The 20,210-nt window shown below is 38.5% G+C and overlaps 2 protein-coding genes across 6 annotated transcripts in view; one reads left to right on the top strand and one right to left on the bottom strand.

Moving 5' to 3' along the window:
* Positions 1 to 836: 836 nt before the first annotated feature.
* On the bottom strand, positions 837 to 15,829 carry erp44 (endoplasmic reticulum protein 44). Its single transcript, XM_079469722.1, has 11 exons — positions 15,538 to 15,829; positions 9,037 to 9,109; positions 8,823 to 8,862; positions 8,301 to 8,416; positions 7,125 to 7,309; positions 6,911 to 7,026; positions 5,221 to 5,395; positions 4,659 to 4,770; positions 4,025 to 4,166; positions 3,244 to 3,346; positions 837 to 1,919 (listed from the first exon to the last, which is right to left on the bottom strand). Exons 1-11 carry the CDS (start codon positions 15,592 to 15,594, stop codon positions 1,815 to 1,817), a joined length of 1,224 nt encoding a protein of 407 aa, XP_079325848.1. The 5' UTR covers positions 15,595 to 15,829; the 3' UTR covers positions 837 to 1,814.
* Positions 14,691 to 20,210, top strand: part of invs (inversin) — a 21,704-nt gene continuing 16,184 nt past the window's right edge. For 2 of the 5 annotated variants that reach the window (XM_079469713.1, XM_079469709.1), the window contains exons 1-2: positions 15,840 to 16,041; positions 16,788 to 16,900. In XM_079469713.1, coding sequence (XP_079325839.1) covers positions 16,898 to 16,900 — 3 coding nt within the window. In that variant the 5' untranslated portion in view covers positions 15,840 to 16,041; positions 16,788 to 16,897. Of the gene's footprint in view, positions 14,844 to 15,027; positions 16,042 to 16,787; positions 16,901 to 20,210 lie in introns of those variants that run through there. The other 3 variants (XM_079469712.1, XM_079469710.1, XM_079469711.1) reach the window with 3 other exon arrangements.

Here is a 20,210-nt window from a genome sequence, read left to right as displayed (position 1 = left end):
TTGTCAAAAACAGGAAAATAAAATACTGCGTTGTCCAACGGTAGCTCCATCGTGTCCTTTTTTGTATTTGCTTTGTGTATGACTGATTCAGAATCAGTTATAGTAACATTATTTATTTAGTAAATAACCACAATTTACACTTTGCAAACACAAATAAGGATTCAGTGGTATATTAAAAAGCTATTGAAATAAAAAAACATTTTATTTTGCTTTCATCTGCCCCCAGTCTCACGCATTAGGGTCGGTTTGGTTTTGTGGGGTGTGCGGGGATCCCCCCACAAACACAAAACCCGGTCTGAGACGCACGCCTTCCTCATAACACTACATGCTGGACTTCCCCTACGAAGGGGCGAGCGAGCATGTCCTCAGCAGCACATGTAAGCCACTCTGTGCGTGATAAGCGTGCGCTGAGCCTTGCATGTGTTTGACTGCTCAGGAGGGAAAGTCCCAGATGATTGACCTGAACAAAGACAGCCATGTACTGCTCTTTCTATATACTGCCCGTACGACTTGTACTCAAATGAAAAATATATCAGGCCATTTGTGGTTCGCTGTGATGCAATCTCCATAGGTGATGTCATGGGTTTCTGCTGTGGGTGGGAAGAAGTTACATGACGACAGGGACAGTTTTTGTAGTCTCACTGAAACACTATAAAGGAGTATCTAAAGATGATAAAGGCTATCTTTGATGTCTGCAAGAAAGGATGTGGAAAAACCATGGTTACAGTGTGTCAGCTTCCCTGGAAGGTATAAACAGATTGTAGTCATAGGAAGTTACATATTTTGTGCCAATTAGTAGCTAGTTTGGCATCTTTTCTTTGTGGCACATTTGAAATAAAGATTATTTCATAATTTATTCACCTTTATGTCATACAAAACCTGTATGTGACTCTTTCTTTTGTGGAACACAAAAAATATATTTTGAGAAACGTTTCAGTGGTTGTTTTATACAATGGAAGTCAATGAGGGATAATGTGCATACATTTTTATAAAATCATATTTCAAAGTACAGATGAAATGTCATGTTTCCCTGTTGAGTGGAAAAGTCAATTAAAATGATGCAAACGATGAAACACACTAACAAAGCAAAATCTTGTAAAATGTTTTTAATTTACTTCTTTTGGTTTCCTTGTCCACTCGGAGATGACAAATTTACAAATAACCCCCACCCCTCTAAACCAAACCCCCACAAAATCCCACCCCTGACCAATTCCCTGGTGGAATAGGCCGATATGAGACTAGTGAGTCTGGATCTTCGAGAGCGTGAATTCGACCAAATCTGGAACATTACAGTACATACTAATATAGACTAATAAGCACATGTAACATACATGTGCTCACACGCACACACCCACCCACACGCATACACACACTGGGCACGCTCTGTTGAGGATGAGTGAAACCCCACAGGTTGACTGCAGATTTGTTCTTGGACTACATTTTCCCATGATTCCACTTGCTCACACTCAAGATCCATAATCAACTTAATGCACGTTCCCAACAAAGAGGGCCACCGTTGTACCAATATCTTGCTACAAAAAAGGGGGCCTTGGGTTGACAAAATGTAGGGACAAAAAAAGTTATGTTTTTAATTTAGACAAGACTGACCCACAGAGCACAAACATATTTACAAGCTCCAAAAACAAAAGTAAAAACGCGCCTCTTCATTCCCCACCCCCAAAAAAGCCCAGGGGTTCACCTTCTCACTTTTTTTATCTAAAATAAAAATTATGAAAATAGAGGTTGTGCAGGCAGCGGCAGTGCTGTGTAGGCATTGGCTTGCTGCTGGGTTGGGTCTTGATGCGGTTGTCATGTCACAGCTCGTCCCGGTCCCTGAGGATGGTGTAGCGTGTCTCGCTGGGGGCCAACTTCTGGAATGAACTCTCTGGGGGATTACTGGCTACCTCTCTATTTTCCTCCTGTTGAAACATCACAGGTGTAAGGAATGTGCCAAACAACATACTGTATATTAAAAATCAATTAGTCTAAAGGTGGACTGAATGAGTTCATTTTTATTATTTTAACGTCTAGACGACCAATAAGATCCTTCCAAAACATACAGATGTGATAAGAATCATGTTCGTGTCTGCAGACTGTTAAGCATTAAGGCCACAGAGTTCATTATGCAGCACACTAACTCAAATGTCAGCACACGCATTTCAATCAGACATCATCTTAATTAATGTATGTCTGCATTAATGATTTAAGATTTACACATGCTTTTCAGAGATATGGACTGGGGAGCGTGCTGAACTCCCAACTTCAGTAAAGTGTTCTTCATTACAGGACACTATAATAAGTGCGGAGGGGACAATGCTGGTTTTTAGCCAAATGTCACCTTGATAAATACAAGCAAAACAGAAAATGACTGCCAACTACTCAATATGGCATAATGATGAGCCATATATACAATCCAGAATTGTGCAAAAACTCCATAACAGGCATTCATGTTTCATTTTTAAATTGTTCAACGTTTTCTGGTTATGTAAGTTTTCAAAAGAACAATCAATGTGTCTGATGGATGTATTTGACTGTTGCTTTACATTTTGTCCTTTCTTGCAGTCTCTCGACCAATAAGCTTTACATTTTTATGCGTTTTATTAGCTGTGTATTACCATGTTTTATTATTTACTAACTGAAAAATATCTCCAATATACTGTTAACAACACTGTCGGTTTTAAACATTTTATACTTATAGACGGTTGGACGCACACATCTATACCGAAGTTATATAGTCTATTTATATTTAAATAAATGTATATTAATATTAATCTTAATTTATATTCATATTTTATTGAATTGTAACTCTATTAAATAAACAGTTTGTTTGAATGGGTCATCGCATTTAAGTTTAGCCAAGTAATGGTTCTTCCACTGGTAACCCAAAATAATACAGGCTAGACAAACTTAACTTGCTAGCTAATGTAATTTACTTGTTACTTCTTTTGGTTGTTATCAGAAATAATCTGCATGGCCTCTATTCCTTGTGGATGTGCACCCGAAATTAAGTTTGCATGCAATGTAACCTTTATGTTGTTGCTTTGAAACCGTTTACAGTCATTGGTGTGAACATGCCTTTAGAGTTGTCGCTGGATTTGCCCAAAATCAGTGTAAAATATTTGTAAGTTAGAGAAAAGTCATGCAATTACTGTATTTTCATGGTTGATCATTTTAGAGTACTAGTGTCCACACAAATATAAACTGCAAGAAAGCCATCTGAAGTCATATTCAGTGAACTCTGACCTCTCCCGGAGTGCTGTCTGTGGGGTCAGGGCCATGATGAAACTCTCTGTGCAACTTTCCTGAGTGCAGGTCCAATACAAACTGCCTCAGCTTTCCTGGAAACCTGTTCATAAACACAAGTCATCATAAACCAGTCATTCAACGGACAACAAATAAAAACAACAACAAAACAGGCAAACATGAGCCGCATCATTGATTTAAGAGTGATCAGATAAGAGTCTCGAGAAAGCCGACAGTCTCCAAAAAAATTCCTAACAAGATCATGATATCATCTGCACTGTCAGAGACGCCATGGATACGTTAAACCCCCTGGCTAATCAGCTACATCAAAGACTGAAGAGAGGCAGGGCTGATAAGGCCGTGATTGGATAATGAGATATATGTAGAGATATTACCCTCAAAATTAGGTAATGAAATAAGGCGTGCGCTGAATTATGATGCATCCGGTCATATACAACCTCTGGTGTAATAATAACTATTTATTATACTGTAATAACATGGTTATAAACAAATAAAAATTAAAGTAATACTTTCACATCATGTGTTAAAGCTATAGAGTCAGAAGTTGCTAAATTAACTGACTAAGCAGTTAAAAAGATGACCCCTGAAGTCTGTTCTCTGTTAAACAGTTTTTTTTGTGTTTGTGTTCCTTTGGGGCAGAGTCTACAATCATTGTTTAATTGGTAGGTGTCTGGAACAAGACATAACCTGCAGGGAGGGAGGCTGAAATATCTCAGCAATAAACACACAGAAAGCCAGTATGGACAATTGAAATACTTACGCGAGGTCGCTGAATTCTGGGAAGACGTACATGTGGCGGAAACTATCAATGGCAATTACAGGGCAGTCGGCGGGGGTCTTCTGAATGTGCAGCAGAGGGTGTCGGAACTTCTCACAGTCAGCGTGAAGGAAGTTTATTGAACCTGAGAGGGTTTAATAAATAATTTAGATGTGCTTTTTACATATATACAGTAAATTAATACACCCTTTCAAAATTATTTAAATTATTTAATATAAGCTACAGTACAAAATGATAATTTTTGTTTCATTCTGTGAACTAACAGCATTTCTCCCATATTTCAAATAAAAATATTGTTTCTAATTGCATTTATTTGTAGATAATGAACATAATACATCTAGAAATGCTGATTAAATGAAAATTTGGAATGGCTTATTTTTTGTCTGTATAATGTGGCTGGTTGCTTTACATACAACTCACTCTTCCTGTGTAAGTGGGTGGTTATTGGCCAAAGTAAGCTGTAAGTTGCATGCAACAAGAACTTAAACTAGGTAGGCAGCTTTGGGTTTAAAAAACTGAGCCAAAATTTGCATTGCACAAGATTTAAAGTTTCTCATCCTGTTTTTCTACAAAATTCTGACCACTGATGTTGACCTCCCTATGACTCTGCACATACCCTTTTCACTGATCAGCTGGCGGGCAACTTCCTGCTGAAACTTCTCCAGGCTCTCTGTGTCGTCCTTCAGATGGAAGAGGATCAGGAACGGGAGGCCTTCCTCTGTCAGTTCCTTCACACACACAAACACACGTGTCCATCATCACAGTGTTCATTTCTGAGATTTACAAGTCTGCTGGAGAATATGCATGGCACAGTTGAGCATGGGCGGGCCAGAAGGGCGAATCGTGCGGAATCTGCCCCATTGCCAAGCGACAGACAGAGAAGCTTTGAAAAGTTAAAAACAATTCAAAACATGTGGTCGAGTAAATCAAAAGAAAAAACCCACACCCACTAAAGGACATGGCATGTGGACTTCTTTAAAACACAAACACACTTGAAATGCACACACTCGGATGTGCTCGAGTGTGGGAAAAGCACACTGAGGGGGAGGGGACTTTTCTTATGCAAAGGACAAATCTAACATTGGGCTATGCACAAATCAAAATGCAGACAAAACGGAACAAATGCATGAGACAATAATACACGCAGACAGAAATAAAGATGAACAGTGAAATTATACCTCTCCGTTTTCAAAGGTGATTTCTCGGACTAAAGGCACACACTTGTCCTGTGACCAGGCGTAACTCAGGTCAAAGTTTGTGAGTGAACCCATGTAGACCATATCAGGAGCGTTCTCTCCAATTGGCTTATAAATAATATTATCACCACTGAATCTCTCTGGCTTAGAAACATCACTAAAAAGGCAAAAAAGAACAATAATTACATGTCGTTGTATGCATGCTGTCTTTTTAAGAATAATTTTCAATAGTTTATTTAGACCATGTCTTTCGAGCTTCAAACTATGCAAAACATCACTATTAAAGAATCACGAAAGTCATCAATGTGACTCATGTGATAGATTTCAAGTCTTCTGAAACCACTCAATAGCTGAAAAAAGGCATCATTCACTAAAAATTCCTTCAGTTTGGTTATGACACATTGAAAAATAGAATGTTACATTCTAGCGCTTCAGAATATTAAATGTACTATGTAGACTACTTTCTAGGGTTGTGACGAGACACTTATCTCACGAGACGAGACTATGTTCACGAGACAAGATTTTTTAAAGAAATCCTCAATGATGAAAATATATAAGGAAAAACTGTCTTTTAATCACCTTAACACAATATCCCAAACATCTAGGCATTATAAAATCAACTTGTACTTTATGAAACACATTAAACTTCTATTTTAATGAATTATATTATGCAGTAATGAACGATATTGTAAACACTGCTAAATGTTTTGTCACAAACTTAAATGACATGCTGTAACTGCACAAAATGTAAGCTTTGTTTTCTTAACAGTCATAGTTAACTGTTTTAACTTAACACTTTTAGTAAAGATCTGTGGGTGATTTCTCTATATGCTTTTGCATAGTGCTCCTGTTAGCAGAGGTGGCGATCTGTCAATCCTCCTTCCTACACTGACTGAACCCTCAACGCTTTCCAAGCTTTTAAACTACATCATATCATGTTTTATACTAACATTACACACACTGTATGTAAGAGAAAGATTATCTGTTTTTAAAGAGCTTTGCCTGTGAATGTATTCAAAATAACGTAATGTGAACTTGCAATTGCTATGCTATACTTGTGGTACAGTCAGCTCAGCTGCTGTTCAGCCACATGCTGCATACTCCCAAAGCGCTGCTGGTAGCGCGAACAGCCGTAAACTAGTGCTTATGCGCAAGACACGAGAGATGCGCGTGAACGTTGAAACCCGTCTGTCTAGCACGTGTTTACATAGAAAACCGTTGGGCAAGTAGCGTTGCACGATGGTTAATCACACTGTCTTTATGAATGACGGGGCCGGTCACTGTAGCTCACATCAGGCACATACTTTGTGCAGTTATTAGCCTGTACAGTAATGAAAACAGGTCACACACCACAACATAATGTGCACTCACAAAAATGCACCCAAATGTATTTTGAGGTCGCACAGTTTAAGTTTAGGGAGCATATGCTACTAAAATAGTCAAAATTTTGAGCCATGCACTCTATCATTTCAATTGTGTGAGGATATTGTGTACTCGCGAGATCTAGTGCCACAAGATCTCGTCACACCCCTACTACTTTTACAGTGTTTTTCGTTCTTACTTTTTGGTACTTGACATACATGGTCTTTACATGGAGCTATTGTTATATTGTGTTATTCTGCAAATATTCTAAGAGTGAAAGTTAAATTTTTTGGGAAAACAGTTCTCTTACCCAAAAGCTGCCAGAAAAACACAGTCATCTCTCAGGATGTTGGCCACTTTCTCATAGTTATGATAGTTTTCGGAGTCTTTCTGCTCGAAGTAACCGATGATGGTGCGTTTACTCCTCTGAAAGAGACGGGGAAAAATAAGATGACACGGCAGTGAACTTCTCTCAGGAGTGGTAATCCAGGCTCTGCTGTTCTTTGTGATTGTGAAATACTCACGTCTGAAGTGCTGATCTCCTCCAGATTCTGAAGCAATCTGATTGGATCCACTTTCTGCTGGCGTATGAAATCAGCGATGGCTGTCACTGACCTTTGACCCCTGTACTCTCGCTTCATCATCATGCCATTCCTAAACAGCTTCAGCGTGGGGTACTTGCTTATCCTGTAGCGCTGGGCTATGCCAGCTATAAAAAAAATACAGAATTAGGTGCCATCGGTTTTCTGGTCACACTACGTTTTGTTTGGCTTTTAACACATCGATTAGAATTTTTTAACAAAATGTTCAGGAAATGCGTTGTAAAGGAGAACACTTGAGGATGCTCTGGTTAAAGGAACAGTCTTCATTTACTCAAACATTAGTTGTTCCAAATCTGTATAAATGTATTTGTTCTGATGAACCCAGAGAAAGATATTTGCAAAAATGCTTGTAACCAAACATGTCTTGGCCACCATTGACAACCATAGTAGGAAAAACTGCTTGATAAATGTCTTTGTTCTGTTGAACACAAAAGAAGATATTTTGAAGAATCTGAGAAAGCAAACAGTTCTGGGGTACTTGTAACCATTGTAACTTTTCCTACTATAGTCATTGGTGGCCAACTGTTTGGTTACAAGCATTCTTCCAAATATCTTTCTCTGTGTTCATCAGAGCAAATACATTTATATTGATTTGGAACAACTTGAGGGTAAGGAAATGATGACACATTTTTTATTTTGGGGAGAAAAAACTCCCTTTAAGCAAACAAAAATCCTTTCCAGTGTTTAAAGATATATAAGGGACAGACTATAGGTCAGAGGTGGGGGTTTGACTTCTTTCAAAGAGAGATGGACTGTCAATACAGAGCACAAAAAGATAAAGAGAGGAAAGAACTAAAAGAAAGAAAGAAAGTAGAGGAGAGAACGAGAGAATGTAAGAAATGGGGGAGGGCCGAGACATGAAAGTAGACTAATGTGGGGGGTAAATACTCCAAAGCCGATCGGCTGGAATCAGTCATGAGCTCTCTATCTCTCTCTCTCACACCCACGCTGTGGGGTATCTTTGAGCCGACTTGACTTCACAGAAGATGCAGTTTTATCATTAAACCTTCAAACACTTTACAAGACATCAATAATTCTGTTTAATTTGTTTTATCTCAAAGGCTAAACGAATGTGTGTGTGTGCGTGTATAAACTCACAGTGCTGGTCACAGTCCACCCGCGCAAACACCACCTGTGTAGCGTCTGGATAGTCCTCCCGCACTATATTCGACGCCTCCTCAAATATAGGATGAAGCATCTGACTGAATCGACACCTGCAAAAGAATCTAAAATTAGCTCAGCTCCAAATATTTTTCAAGACAACTAAAAGATTTAATATTTAATTATTATATTGTGTTCCTATAAAATGCTGAAATGAATCATTAACCACTGTCTTAAGTCTTATCCTACACAGCTGTGCTGTGACTCTAACTTCTGAATCAAACTGAAATCATATTGATTTATTCACCATAACATTATAGCAACTGTAAAATGTAAACCAAATTTCTTATGTCATCCTTAAATATTATTTAGGCAACTATTCTGGAAGCACCCAACAGACACATACAGCAATACTTGTGCTATTATTTAAATGCAGTTAATGCACAGATGAAAAAATTAACAACAACTATTTCCCTAATGATGTACACATCTGGAGGCGGGAGACAGACAGACACTCACCAGTCTGCATAGAAGTTGACTAGAGCCACCCCTGCATTATCTGTGGAGAGAAACGTGTGGTTTAATTTCAGCTGAATTACTACAATGACAAAGCACGGTTAGATAACTCACAAAAGACTCAAACACACACCCACGTGCCTTACACAGGTGCGGCAGCTGTATGATGCAGTCACAGCCTACACCAAACACACAAAAAAACATACTGAGTACTCACTAAGGATGTCATCGATGTTTCCTGAATCCAGACTGGTTATCTCCCCTCGTCCTGGACTATATAGACCCGTTACCTGGCAACAACAGACAGAAGCGGGATTAAGGATGTGTTCATATATGCCATGTTTGGTTAGATTAAAAGGAACTATGGTGCGATTGCTCTGTTAGTGCGGTTTATTAAACGCTGCCACCCAAACCCACTTATCAAGCGGACCAAGCCCGCGAAAAGATGGGTATCAGTCCACTTTCAAACAAACCCTGGGTCGGTTCAATTGAACTATGAACGCAACACAGACCAAAGGCGTCGAACCAAACCAAAAACAGGGAGTGATAACAAATCTGACAAGGTAGGACAATTTGACAGAACAACCGGCATGCTAAAAGTACCCTCATATACGCAGGCATACACTAAGCATGTATAACCCATGCAGCACTGTGCACACAACATTGTTTCGGAGGTCCGGTAAGTTCCCTTTTTAAAATTTAAATCATAAAAGTCAAAGTCCAATCACATTGTGACTTTACACGTAGATTGTGAGGTTGGATATCTTTATGTTCGCTGTTAAAATGGCAGTCTGAATGCTAAGCGAACCAGGACTACATTTATTTATTTTTTGGTTAGGACCAAATTAACCAAAAGAACCAAACTAGAAATATGAACCCTAAATTATGATCCTGTTGCAGTATTTTGGGTATGTGTGAATGAGCAATAACAATTACAGTGCTTGCAAAGGATTTATATTGAGCGAATTCTGATAATCAAACTCTCATTTAAAGGGATACTTCATCCAAAAATGAAAATTCCGTCTTGAATTACTTACCCTGTAGTTGCTCCAAACCTGTTTACATTTATTTTGTTGAACACAAAGAAAGATATTTGGAAGAATGTTAGAAACTGAGATTTCTGGGACATCACTGACTAACCATGTAGTCTCATAGTGTCTTGTGTTCAACTGAACAAAGAAATGTATAAAAATGTACTAGAATAACTAGATTAAACTACATTTTCCCTTGGTTGTAATTGAGGAACGTTTCACAACAGTTAATGTGTTTATTTTGAAAAGCTAATGACAGCTCCATGACAGGTCTCGGCAAACACAGATACACAAATAGTCAAAACACACACATGACAAGGAAAGATGTAAAAAGGCTTCATGCAAAACGTTTGAACAAGTACAATAACCCTATAGAAAACTGGGCGGTCCCGAAACACTGGACATCAAGATTCATTACTAAACATGCTTTAGAATATGTAATATGATTGACAATCGATAACGAGGCTTTAAGCACTACAAAAATTGCATTTTTATACTCATTTGAAGTGTTTTTATCTCATTGTTGATTCACATTTTGAATCTTGAACAAATTTGCAGTTTCAGGGTGATTCACTGTAAATATGTTAAATTGAATAATCACCAGGAGCTGTGTGCTTTTTTAGTACACATTGTTTTATGTCGCTACGTAAACAACATGGTTACGTGAGACGTGCTCAACGTGATTCCAGGAAATTGCATGACTTGTCTGTAACAACTAGTCTAGCCAATATTTCATTCTGTCATTGTGATGCAAAACCTACTGTATTCTTGTAGCTTTTGCCACTAGACGGACTTTAATCTTCCCTCTGCCATTTTATCAAGCATCTATCTATCTGCTTCACCTGAGATGACCTTTAATGTACAGAAATCATATTCCAACTTCTTATGACTCCAAAAGCCCCCTGTAATGGGAAAGTACATGCTGGCTACACTAAAATCTCTGACATTTTTAGAGAGTAAACAATCTTAGTAATACTGGAAACTTTAGATTGAACTTAAACGTTATTCTGTAGTCATGTTGTGATCACTGTGGCTGACGGTATGAATGATCTTGTGAATTTATGTTATTATTACTCTGATGATCATATCACTGCAATGATTAGACCAGGGGTCTTCAACATTATTCGGGCAAGGACCCCTTAGATGAGAGATGCATGGAGCAGGGACCCTCAATGTGTAAACATGGAGCTATTTAAATAGAATCAACCCTTATTGATACAGCAATTTTGTCTTAAGACATTACATTATTATTAGGGATGCACCGATACCAGTTTTTCTCTGCCGATCCGATTCCGATACTGAACTTTCAAATATCGGCCGATACCGATCCAAATCCGATATCAGTTATTGTTGACCTTTTAAGGTTTAGAATGTCTGTAACTCACACAGTCATTAAATTTATCTGCTTAAAGTCAAGCTTTGCATATTCATGAAATACATCAAAACTTAGATAAATAATATACACAGTATGACGGACATCTTTATTAAGGACACTGTGCTAAACTTATAATTGAAATACATTACATTTAATCAAGCTATGGAGTCATCCAAATGACAATCTGTATTTTCCAACCATCCAGCATTTCTTTGATTGTAGCTGAAATCACGCTGTTGTGTGTGATCCTCGCAACTCTTTAGCATGTAGCACAGCACTCTGCAATGCGTAACCAGAATCCATCCCATGCGCGGTTAAACTCAAAAGGGAATGGGACACACGTCGGAGCTCCAAATATTAGCAGTGAAGCTCAAAGATTTTACATCTTTTAACTGATCCGCAACATGCGACGACACTATAAAATAACTCGGGCAAAGCTGTTTCAGAAATGTATTTACGCGATGGTAAACTAACGCGGTTCAGACGACGGAAGCCTACATTTTCCACAACAGAGAGAGGCTGATTATCTAGTACAATAAATTCCACAACTTTTCTGTGATTTTTACAGATTTTTTTGTCGTCTTTCTGAAGTTTTTCTTGCCTTTGAAATAATTCCTGCAAGGTTTGGTGCTTTAATTCGTCCTTTTTGCGTTTCGCTTGTACAAACTCTTCGTGATCTTTTCCGTGATGCTTCTGAAGATGTTTGATTAAATGTGTCTGGCAGCTGTGCTGCTTTCTGTTGTTTCAAGCGTGAAATATTTCCACATCTGCGACATCTTCAACGCGCTGAAATTTCCATATAGGCGTAAAGTTGGGTCCTGAAAGGTCTCCCCACTAAACTCGCCTGTCGGGCCATTACGCAAAATAAATTTCAAAGTATTTAATTATTATTTTTAAGTAAATGCATTTTTCTCAAAATAAACGAACGTTTTCTATTTACTTAAATACAGCTCCCCGTTCAACAATTGCTGGTAATTTGGTATCGGATTTGGATCGGTTGTGCTGACTCGCGCATGATCGATACCCGATCCATTCAAAAAGGTATGGATCGGAGCCAAATCCGATCCAGAGTATCGGATCGGTACATCCCTAATTATTATGCATGTTATTGTTGCACATACATACTTTTCTGAGTATAATTTTTATTGTTAATATAGATTGTTTGATTATTTTAAGGGATTTTGCAGCATCTTTCAGCATTTTCATTTTATTGTGGACAATTAAATATTTGCTTGTGCTGAACCTTAGTTTTTATTACGGCCTCAATGAGATGACTGACCCTGGTTAATGGCAAAAAGACTATTCTGGAGGTGGAGGTTGTCTCTGGGTGCAAAAGAAATAAGTGCAGATGTTATGCATTCTCTTATAAAAGCAGACCGTTTTATAAAGTGTAATTCTTTTTTTTCTTTGTCTGTGTGTTGCAGAAAACACAGCTATTTTATAATACTGAGCTCCTTTTTCTTTCTTGTGAATCAGCATAATATTGTCGCAGCGGTTACTCAGAAATTCAAATGTTTTTTCTGCAGAGCATCGTATCAGACTAAGGAGAGCAACATGCAGGCTCCACGTTATTTTGGGGGCAACTTGTTTGACATGCACCATCAGTACACGGTGTGCATATTATTGATTTTTAACACGTATGATAGTTTTGTCAGAGTTTACAATGCAGAAGTGGCGTGGTGTCATTTGCCTGTCAAATATTCCAAACTTTCCTGTGACTCAGTGGTTAGAGCATGGTGCTAGCAACGGCAAGGTCATGGGTTCGATCCTAGGGCATTGCACATAGTCAGAAACAAATGTATCGTACAATGCAATGTAAGTCGCTTTGGATAAAAGCGTCTGCCAAATGCATAAATGTAAAATATAAATTAGCACTTTACAGCCTTAAAGTAGCCATAACTTTTACTATTTCTGCATATCTCATGTTAATCTTGAGTACAGAATAGTATCCAGTATCCACCCTTCAAATATCTGTGGAGTCTATAGTTTGATCAAATTTATAAAAGACAGATACAGCTGTACGATTATTTCCGAAAACCTGTTCTCTGTAATGAAACACAGCTATCGGCTGTACTGTATTTAATAATGATTGCAAAGATACCCTAACTTATGCCACGTGTTAAGAGCAGTAGCTGACATGTTTGCTGAGTTTCCTAATACCACTGCATCATGTTTGACTTTGAAGACACGAAGGAGATCATCAACCCTCCTTGAATAAACACAGAGACAAATGGTGACATATGGATACTGCTTAATTTATGGTCATTATATGATGCTTACCTCTTTAAAGTTAAATTGACCACACATAAATGAATTATTCTCTGTCTCTCTATCATGGTATTATCGTCATGTCTATCAAAAACGTCACTCTCAGACCCTGGTAACCTTCCACTTTCATTTTGTATAACAACATTCTTTAAAACATTAAAAAAGGAAACCCTTGCGGATTTGCAATGACATATGGGTAAATAAATTATGACAATTCTCATTTTAGACAGACTGTCTTTGTTGTCCGTTTCGTCTAATAATGAACCCTCATTATTTTGATTAAAATAATATCCAACACACACATACAGCCATATGTGATCCTCTACAAAAACTGCCAGCTGCTACACTATTGCTGCCTAAAATCATTGACTAATCTCTCAGATCTCCAACTGTCACACCACAGCCACATAAACAAAACAAACACATCACTCCATATGGACTGCTCTCAAACATTCAGATCACAAAGCACAATGTCACAGCTAGACCCAACACGGGCAATGGTTTCAGGAATCTGTATCCATGTATATCCAACTCATGCTGAAATGTAACAAGGCAAATGTGTTTCCCATGGCACACATACTGTAAATGGGGAGGTTTGACCAGCTGGTTAAGGTAGAGTTTACTTCCTGAAATGAGAAGTACTTTTCTTTTGTAGTAAAAACAGTTTGTGTGTAAAAAAAGGTTAATGTAACCTTTGTCCAAGACCTGGGGCCTCGTGTATAAACCTTTGCATGGAATTCAGCCTTAAAGTGTGTAGAGTCTCCAGCTCTCTGTGTACAGCGAGACTTAAATACTCTCCTAACTGACTCTATACAATCTAATTCTAAGTTACTGCCTTTCTGTGCAAAAAAGTTCAACCCACTATTTCACCCAGTCTGATGTATAATTTGCCAGAAAAAGACGTGAGCCATATCACACAGTTCAAAAACAAAATCAGATTTTTGTATACAAGATATTTGTATAACAAGTCAACCCTTGCTCTGTTGTGATCGGTTCATGTTCAGATGTACGTTTCTTGTTTCAATATTATTAGAAAAAAGCATCTTCAAAATAAAGATCACGAGCCTTCAGGTTTCCCATTAATGATTGAAATAACATAACGATTAAAGCTTGTTAAAGCCCACTTGCAGTAAAGGCACCACTGCTGTGGACTTTCACATCACGCTGTGATAAGCGGAGCAGCGCAGACCGCTTCCGGGTTGACAGCCAATAGGATTCGGCCACAACAGAGAACTTTACCACCCGGCTTCTCCCCTGCGGAATCAGTGGAGGGACACTAAACGCATTCCAAAATATTTATATTTTACTCCAAGTCTCTAAACATCAACGCGGACAGCTTTATATCGTACTGTACGTATTGTTATTTAGTCTAGTAAGAGTCACGTCCGAATCAGAATCTGGTGACACCCGGAAACTTTTCGGATATGAATGGGAAAGGGACACATGCGGCACACAGCCTCGTCGATATCATCAAGTTACATGTAATCACTCAACCCCCCGTACGCTTTAAACGTAACATTCATTGAGTTTAGATGTGGTAACGTTAGTTTGTCGGCGAGTGAGCTGGTGGCATCTCTTGTCTTCACTGCTTACATAATGTTCTACACTGAAGCGAAAACACGTTCAAAGAAACTACAAACACACTAAATGGCGGTAATAGTTGGCAAGCTCTTGCGAGTATCTCCATAATTTTGCTTACGCATTAAATAGTTGACCCGAAGTCTATAAACTCTCAAAACGTCGCACATGCAGCTACTACAACTCCGGTCACTGTGATAGCCGGTTAGCTACGTTAGCCAGCTGTCCGGCACTTTCTGAGCTATTCGCGGTTAACCTAGATTTATCAAACCACACCGGCCATTAAGAACCTTCATAATTGTTTCGTTGGTTCAAATCCGAAGACCCTCTTGCAATGACTTGTTAAATAACGTAGATCAAGAGCATCGCATCCAAGCCTACATAACGTTACCCTCCCGACAGCTAACGTTTCGTGAGCTAGCACAAGCACACCTGCAAGTGTTAGTGGAAATGCTCAGCCACGTACCAGTAGAAGGGTGAAGTAATGTAGTTCGGAAGCGGGTATGATTGATGATAATTTCATTGTATAGTGGTGTTGGTTGAGGTTGCGCTGTTGTTGGATCTTGGAAGTATCTCGACACCACCTCCTCGTCTGCTGCAGGAAACAGGCAGCAATTACGGTCAGGACTACGGGAACTGGAATTCCGGGTCTGCTGGGAATTGTGGGAAATGTAGTTAAATCCTTACGCGATGTACGTCAACTCAACGCGGTTTGGGTTCATCAAGACTACACATTCCAGAAGAGTCCGCGTGTGGAGAGCGGCGTGCATGGTTAGTGTAGTTTTATTTACCTACGTGCCCAGATGTGTTAGTGGTCTCAAGATATGTTGGAGTATCATTGACCGAAGCGGTGCTAAAGTACTAAAAAGCACAACAGCAGCGGACACGTTGCAGCCGTTAGTAAACGAGTTGCAAATATTCAATGGCAGAAATGGAGGTATCAGAATAACTGTGTTTCACCTTAAGTGTGGTAAGTTGCATCATCGTTTCCGAACTGTGTAACGGAGATTTATAAAAGTTTGTAGCCGTCAAGCTACACACAAACACATCCGGCCGCGGGATGTATGATGTGTTTATAAACCATTAAAGCACACTCTTAGCTGAAGGTTTGCTGTTATTTCGTGACAGTGTCGTTTTAATTTGTTAAAATGATTTGTTTGCATAAATAAAGTGTTTGTGAAGAGATCAAAAGAGCTACATGAACAAAGTGTTTATAAACAGATTTAATTGAGTACATAAACTTTATTTTGCTTCAGAAATCATAACCCGTTCGCTATTACGTACAAACCACGTAAATACAAAAATATTGTTACTATTACTGTAAAGCACACTATCAAAAAGTGTGCAAATCTATTTTTGCTGTTTTAAGTTTGGAGATCTAATGAAGAAATGTTTTTTACTGTTTGTATTCTGATTGTTGTATGCATTCATGTTTATATAAAACTAATAATGATTGAAATACTCTAATGATGATTTTTCTATTCATAATTTTATGTTCTGACATAAGTCAAATATATAACTAATTCTAAATACTACTAATAATGTAAATCCAAATGTTCATTTATATTTCTTTAATTAGTTTAATTTGACCGCCTTATTTATTTAGCACACTCTTTTAAGTCAGCTTTGGCACAGGACACTGGCAGTGTTTGGCACAGTAGGCCAGAGCAGGTGGTTAGTGCTCTGTGTGTGAGTGATCCGCTTTCTCTCCTGCAGAACACAAGATCATAGCTGCTGGGGGGGACCTGTGGCTGCTCCAAGCCCAGCGAGGGTTCACTTAGCGGGGTAACATCTGTTGAGGCCTCTCCTGCCTCCTGGACATCAACATGGTAATAATCAGAAACATAGGCTCTGCTAAGAAACAGTGCTGTGCTAAAAGTGATTGAGGAGATGGGGAGTGCGGTGCTGGGTGTGATGGCTGTTGAGATGAGGAGATCTAAGCAGAGAGTGAGTGGAGATGAGCTATGCTGAGAGTATCTCATTAGACATGTCTCATCGTCCATTTTCAGAGGAGAAGATGTGCTGTGATAAGATTTATTTTTGGACTTTTGCCTTAAATTCGAATGTACAGTTGTAGAGAGGACAGTTAACAAAATGTGAGAGAGAGACAGTGCCTCAGAAAAGGACCACAAGGTCGCCTGAAGTGCAACTGCAGCACATTATGTTGATTATTCAGATATATTTGTCTTTACACAAAATATTAAATAAAAATTATATTTGCAATAATAAAATATGTTAGGGGACCTGCTGTTTTTCAAGAAACAAAAAAAAAAGGTCCCGGTATGAAATTTAGTGGCATGTAGCAGTGCGGCTCGCTCCACCCCTTCTCCTCCTTTTTGAAGCACTACGGTGGCTTACACGTGGCTTTGATGTCGTCACGTTTTTGCTGTTTACGAAGCGCGCTCTGTAAAGCAGTTTGTCAGTTTAAGGCTGCTGTAGAAACAACATGTTATGTAGAAATAGAAATAGCTCATTCTAAGGTAATAAAAACATAACGGTTAATTATGTAAGGTCTTTATACACCTATGAAAACAGTTATGTATATTATATTGCATGTCTTTCAAGAGATCCTCCAAAACTAACACACTGGTCTAGTGATGCACAAAATTCTGGCCGATAGCCGATTATTCTTAAACATTGGAAGCCAATATAGAGTATCTAAAAGTGAATAGAAAAAGATTGAAAACATTCACTGCCGAAAACGAAGTAACCATTCTCTTTTGTCCCTGAAAACATGTACCAAGCCTACTTCACACTAGTTAACGATTCATTAACCTTCAATCTTTTCCGTTATATTTTTTATTTAATAAACAAATTATGCTGTAGATGTTCTTCCAGAGCGACCCAGAACATTTTTCTTTATAGCCACAAGTCTGACATGTCTCAAGACAGAAAACATTCAGACAGTATGTTCAAACAATATGCTTTTGTTCCTTTAATTTACACATTCATAAATACTGTATTTACATACTGTACCTACATCAACAATGTTTTGCTAATAACAGTAAGTGAATGATCATTACAGAAAGGCAGTTCTGTACTGTATTTTAACTGTGAGCAGTGTCCAACTGAAGAAGGTTAACCAAAGAAAATTATTTATTATTTATCTGTTATAATATATCGGCCAACATTGTTATTATTGGCCTATAGGATAACATTAAAAATAACCATTTATCGGCCAATATCAATATGGACGATAATTTATCGTGCATCCCTGCACTGGACCTTGTAATGATTAAATGCCTTGTTGTCAAAGTTGAGAAGCACTTTTCAAGGCTTTTATTGGTTAGATTGGCAAAACCCAGTGACAGACATAAAGGGTGACTAAAAATAAAAAATAAAGAGATACAAAGTTTCAGAATACAGCAGCGATAGATAAGTTTCCAAAGAAACAAAGAATTCATAATTCAAACAACTTGAATAGATAAAATTAATTGGAGTATAATAGTGCATGTTGAATTGATGTTAAGGCACTGCCATGATTTATGTTGTCAGCACGTAAGCAAGACTTTATATGACTCTTGTGGTCTTCATCCTCAGCATGTACAGTATGAATGGAGACAATCCATTCAGTGTGCTCAATGTTGAATGTAACCCCTATATTAATATTTAATCAAGTGAAGGGTAAGTGAATGTTTCTGAGGGAGTCTTGGCTCTCTAGGGTTAAGTGAGCTGTAAATAATTGATGATGTGCTCATTTTTATGGTTCTTTGAGCGTGTTAATAGAATAATGTACTTACTGACTGCATGGATAGAATAATGCAGTTAATATGTGTGTTTTAAGCATCATTTAATTAGCATTTGTGAAAAGGGTCACAACCGAAAGAGATCCCGCAAGCATGCGCATCTACATGATCTGTTACGTTGAGATTACCAAAGTGTGTCGCACATTACTTTATAATCTTATAAACACCCAACCGATTCAAATGTTGTTTCATCTTTTTTCATTTCCTGTCTGTCTCATGCTCCCATTCCCCCTTCTGATTGTCCCTCTCTCTCTCCTCCACCCCTGTATCTCTTATTGATTTTCTGTTTGTTTTGCAATCACATTATTTCCCTCGCACAGCGGTGTAGCCAGCGGCTAAATGGCCCCTTCTCCTACTAATTGGACGTTTAATTAGATCACAGATTTAGCCCAATTAGTCGCTGTAGGGAGGAGAGGGGATAGCCTAGGGGGCTGTGCGAGTCCTCGCATGTGTTTATGTGAATAGATGGTAGAGAGGGAAAGCGAAAAACATAGATACAGCGATGATCGAGAGTACGAGAAAGGGAGGGTGAAAGAGAGAGATTTCTCTCTCTAGGCTGCCTCATTAGAGATGTCAGATAGGGTCTGCTATAATACTTCCCCCTCATCCTGAGTCGGCCCCCAAGAGACCTATGATAGGAACCCGGCTCGATGTGCGCTCCAGGGATCCCGACCAGGGCATTTCAAATCACTGCTGTCCTGCTACCTAAGTGAGCCGCTTCTGATCGCAGTTTCAGTTCATCATTGACTGATGCCATGGTTTGATGAAAACACATAGACCAGATTTCTTTACAGAAGTGAGACGGTACCTTCACAATATGGATGAGAACATAATCAGAAGTACGACAAGAAAAAACAAATATTACAAAATTGTTAAAATCCAGACGCGACAACAGCAAATATAGTTTCAGAGAGAGGTCTTTCATGAGATTCTTGTTTGCTCATAGATCACTTTTAGGGGTAAAAGCATGAGGAAAACACTATGCTTGAGTGAAGATGGGCAAGTCTTGGCACAAATGAATTTTTGTTTTCTAGTACAAATCGAAAAATTCTTAAATCAAGATACATTTATGCGCCGATCACACTTGCCGTTTTACTCCATTGCCTTCCATTTAAACGCATGCAAATGCAGCAGAATGGAAACGCAAGCCAGTCCGAAGATATTTTGCAGCAAATTTCAAGTTTGGTGTGAGTGCAAAACATCACAGCGTGACCACAGCACCATCCCAACGAATTTTGCATGCTCAAAGTCTAGTCAGACTGCCGAATAAGTTGAGAAGGATGAAATTGATTGAATTAAGTGTGTTTGTGCTTAAACAAAATATCTGCCTAAAGTTGTTTGACTCAAATATAACCATTAAACAGAGCTGAGAGATACACACTCATTGGTACAT

The sequence above is a fragment of the Barbatula barbatula genome (genome assembly GCF_947034865.1).
Source record: "Barbatula barbatula genome assembly, chromosome: 12".
Taxonomy (NCBI): Eukaryota; Metazoa; Chordata; class Actinopteri; order Cypriniformes; family Nemacheilidae; genus Barbatula; species Barbatula barbatula.
This window is presented reverse-complemented; position numbering and strand designations above follow the sequence as displayed.

What these genes read in the sequence shown, in the direction of transcription:
- erp44 (XM_079469722.1), bottom strand. Translation starts at nt 15,594, where the DNA reads ATGAAATTATCATCAATCATACCCGCTTCCGAACTACATTACTTCACC. An exon ending in AAACATCGATGACATCCTTA is followed by an intron (nt 8,863 to 9,036) that starts GTGAGTACTCAG and finishes TTCTCTCCACAG; the next exon opens with ATAATGCAGGGGTGGCTCTA. An exon ending in GTTTTTCTGGCAGCTTTTGG is followed by an intron (nt 5,396 to 6,910) that starts GTAAGAGAACTG and finishes TTGCCTTTTTAG; the next exon opens with TGATGTTTCTAAGCCAGAGA.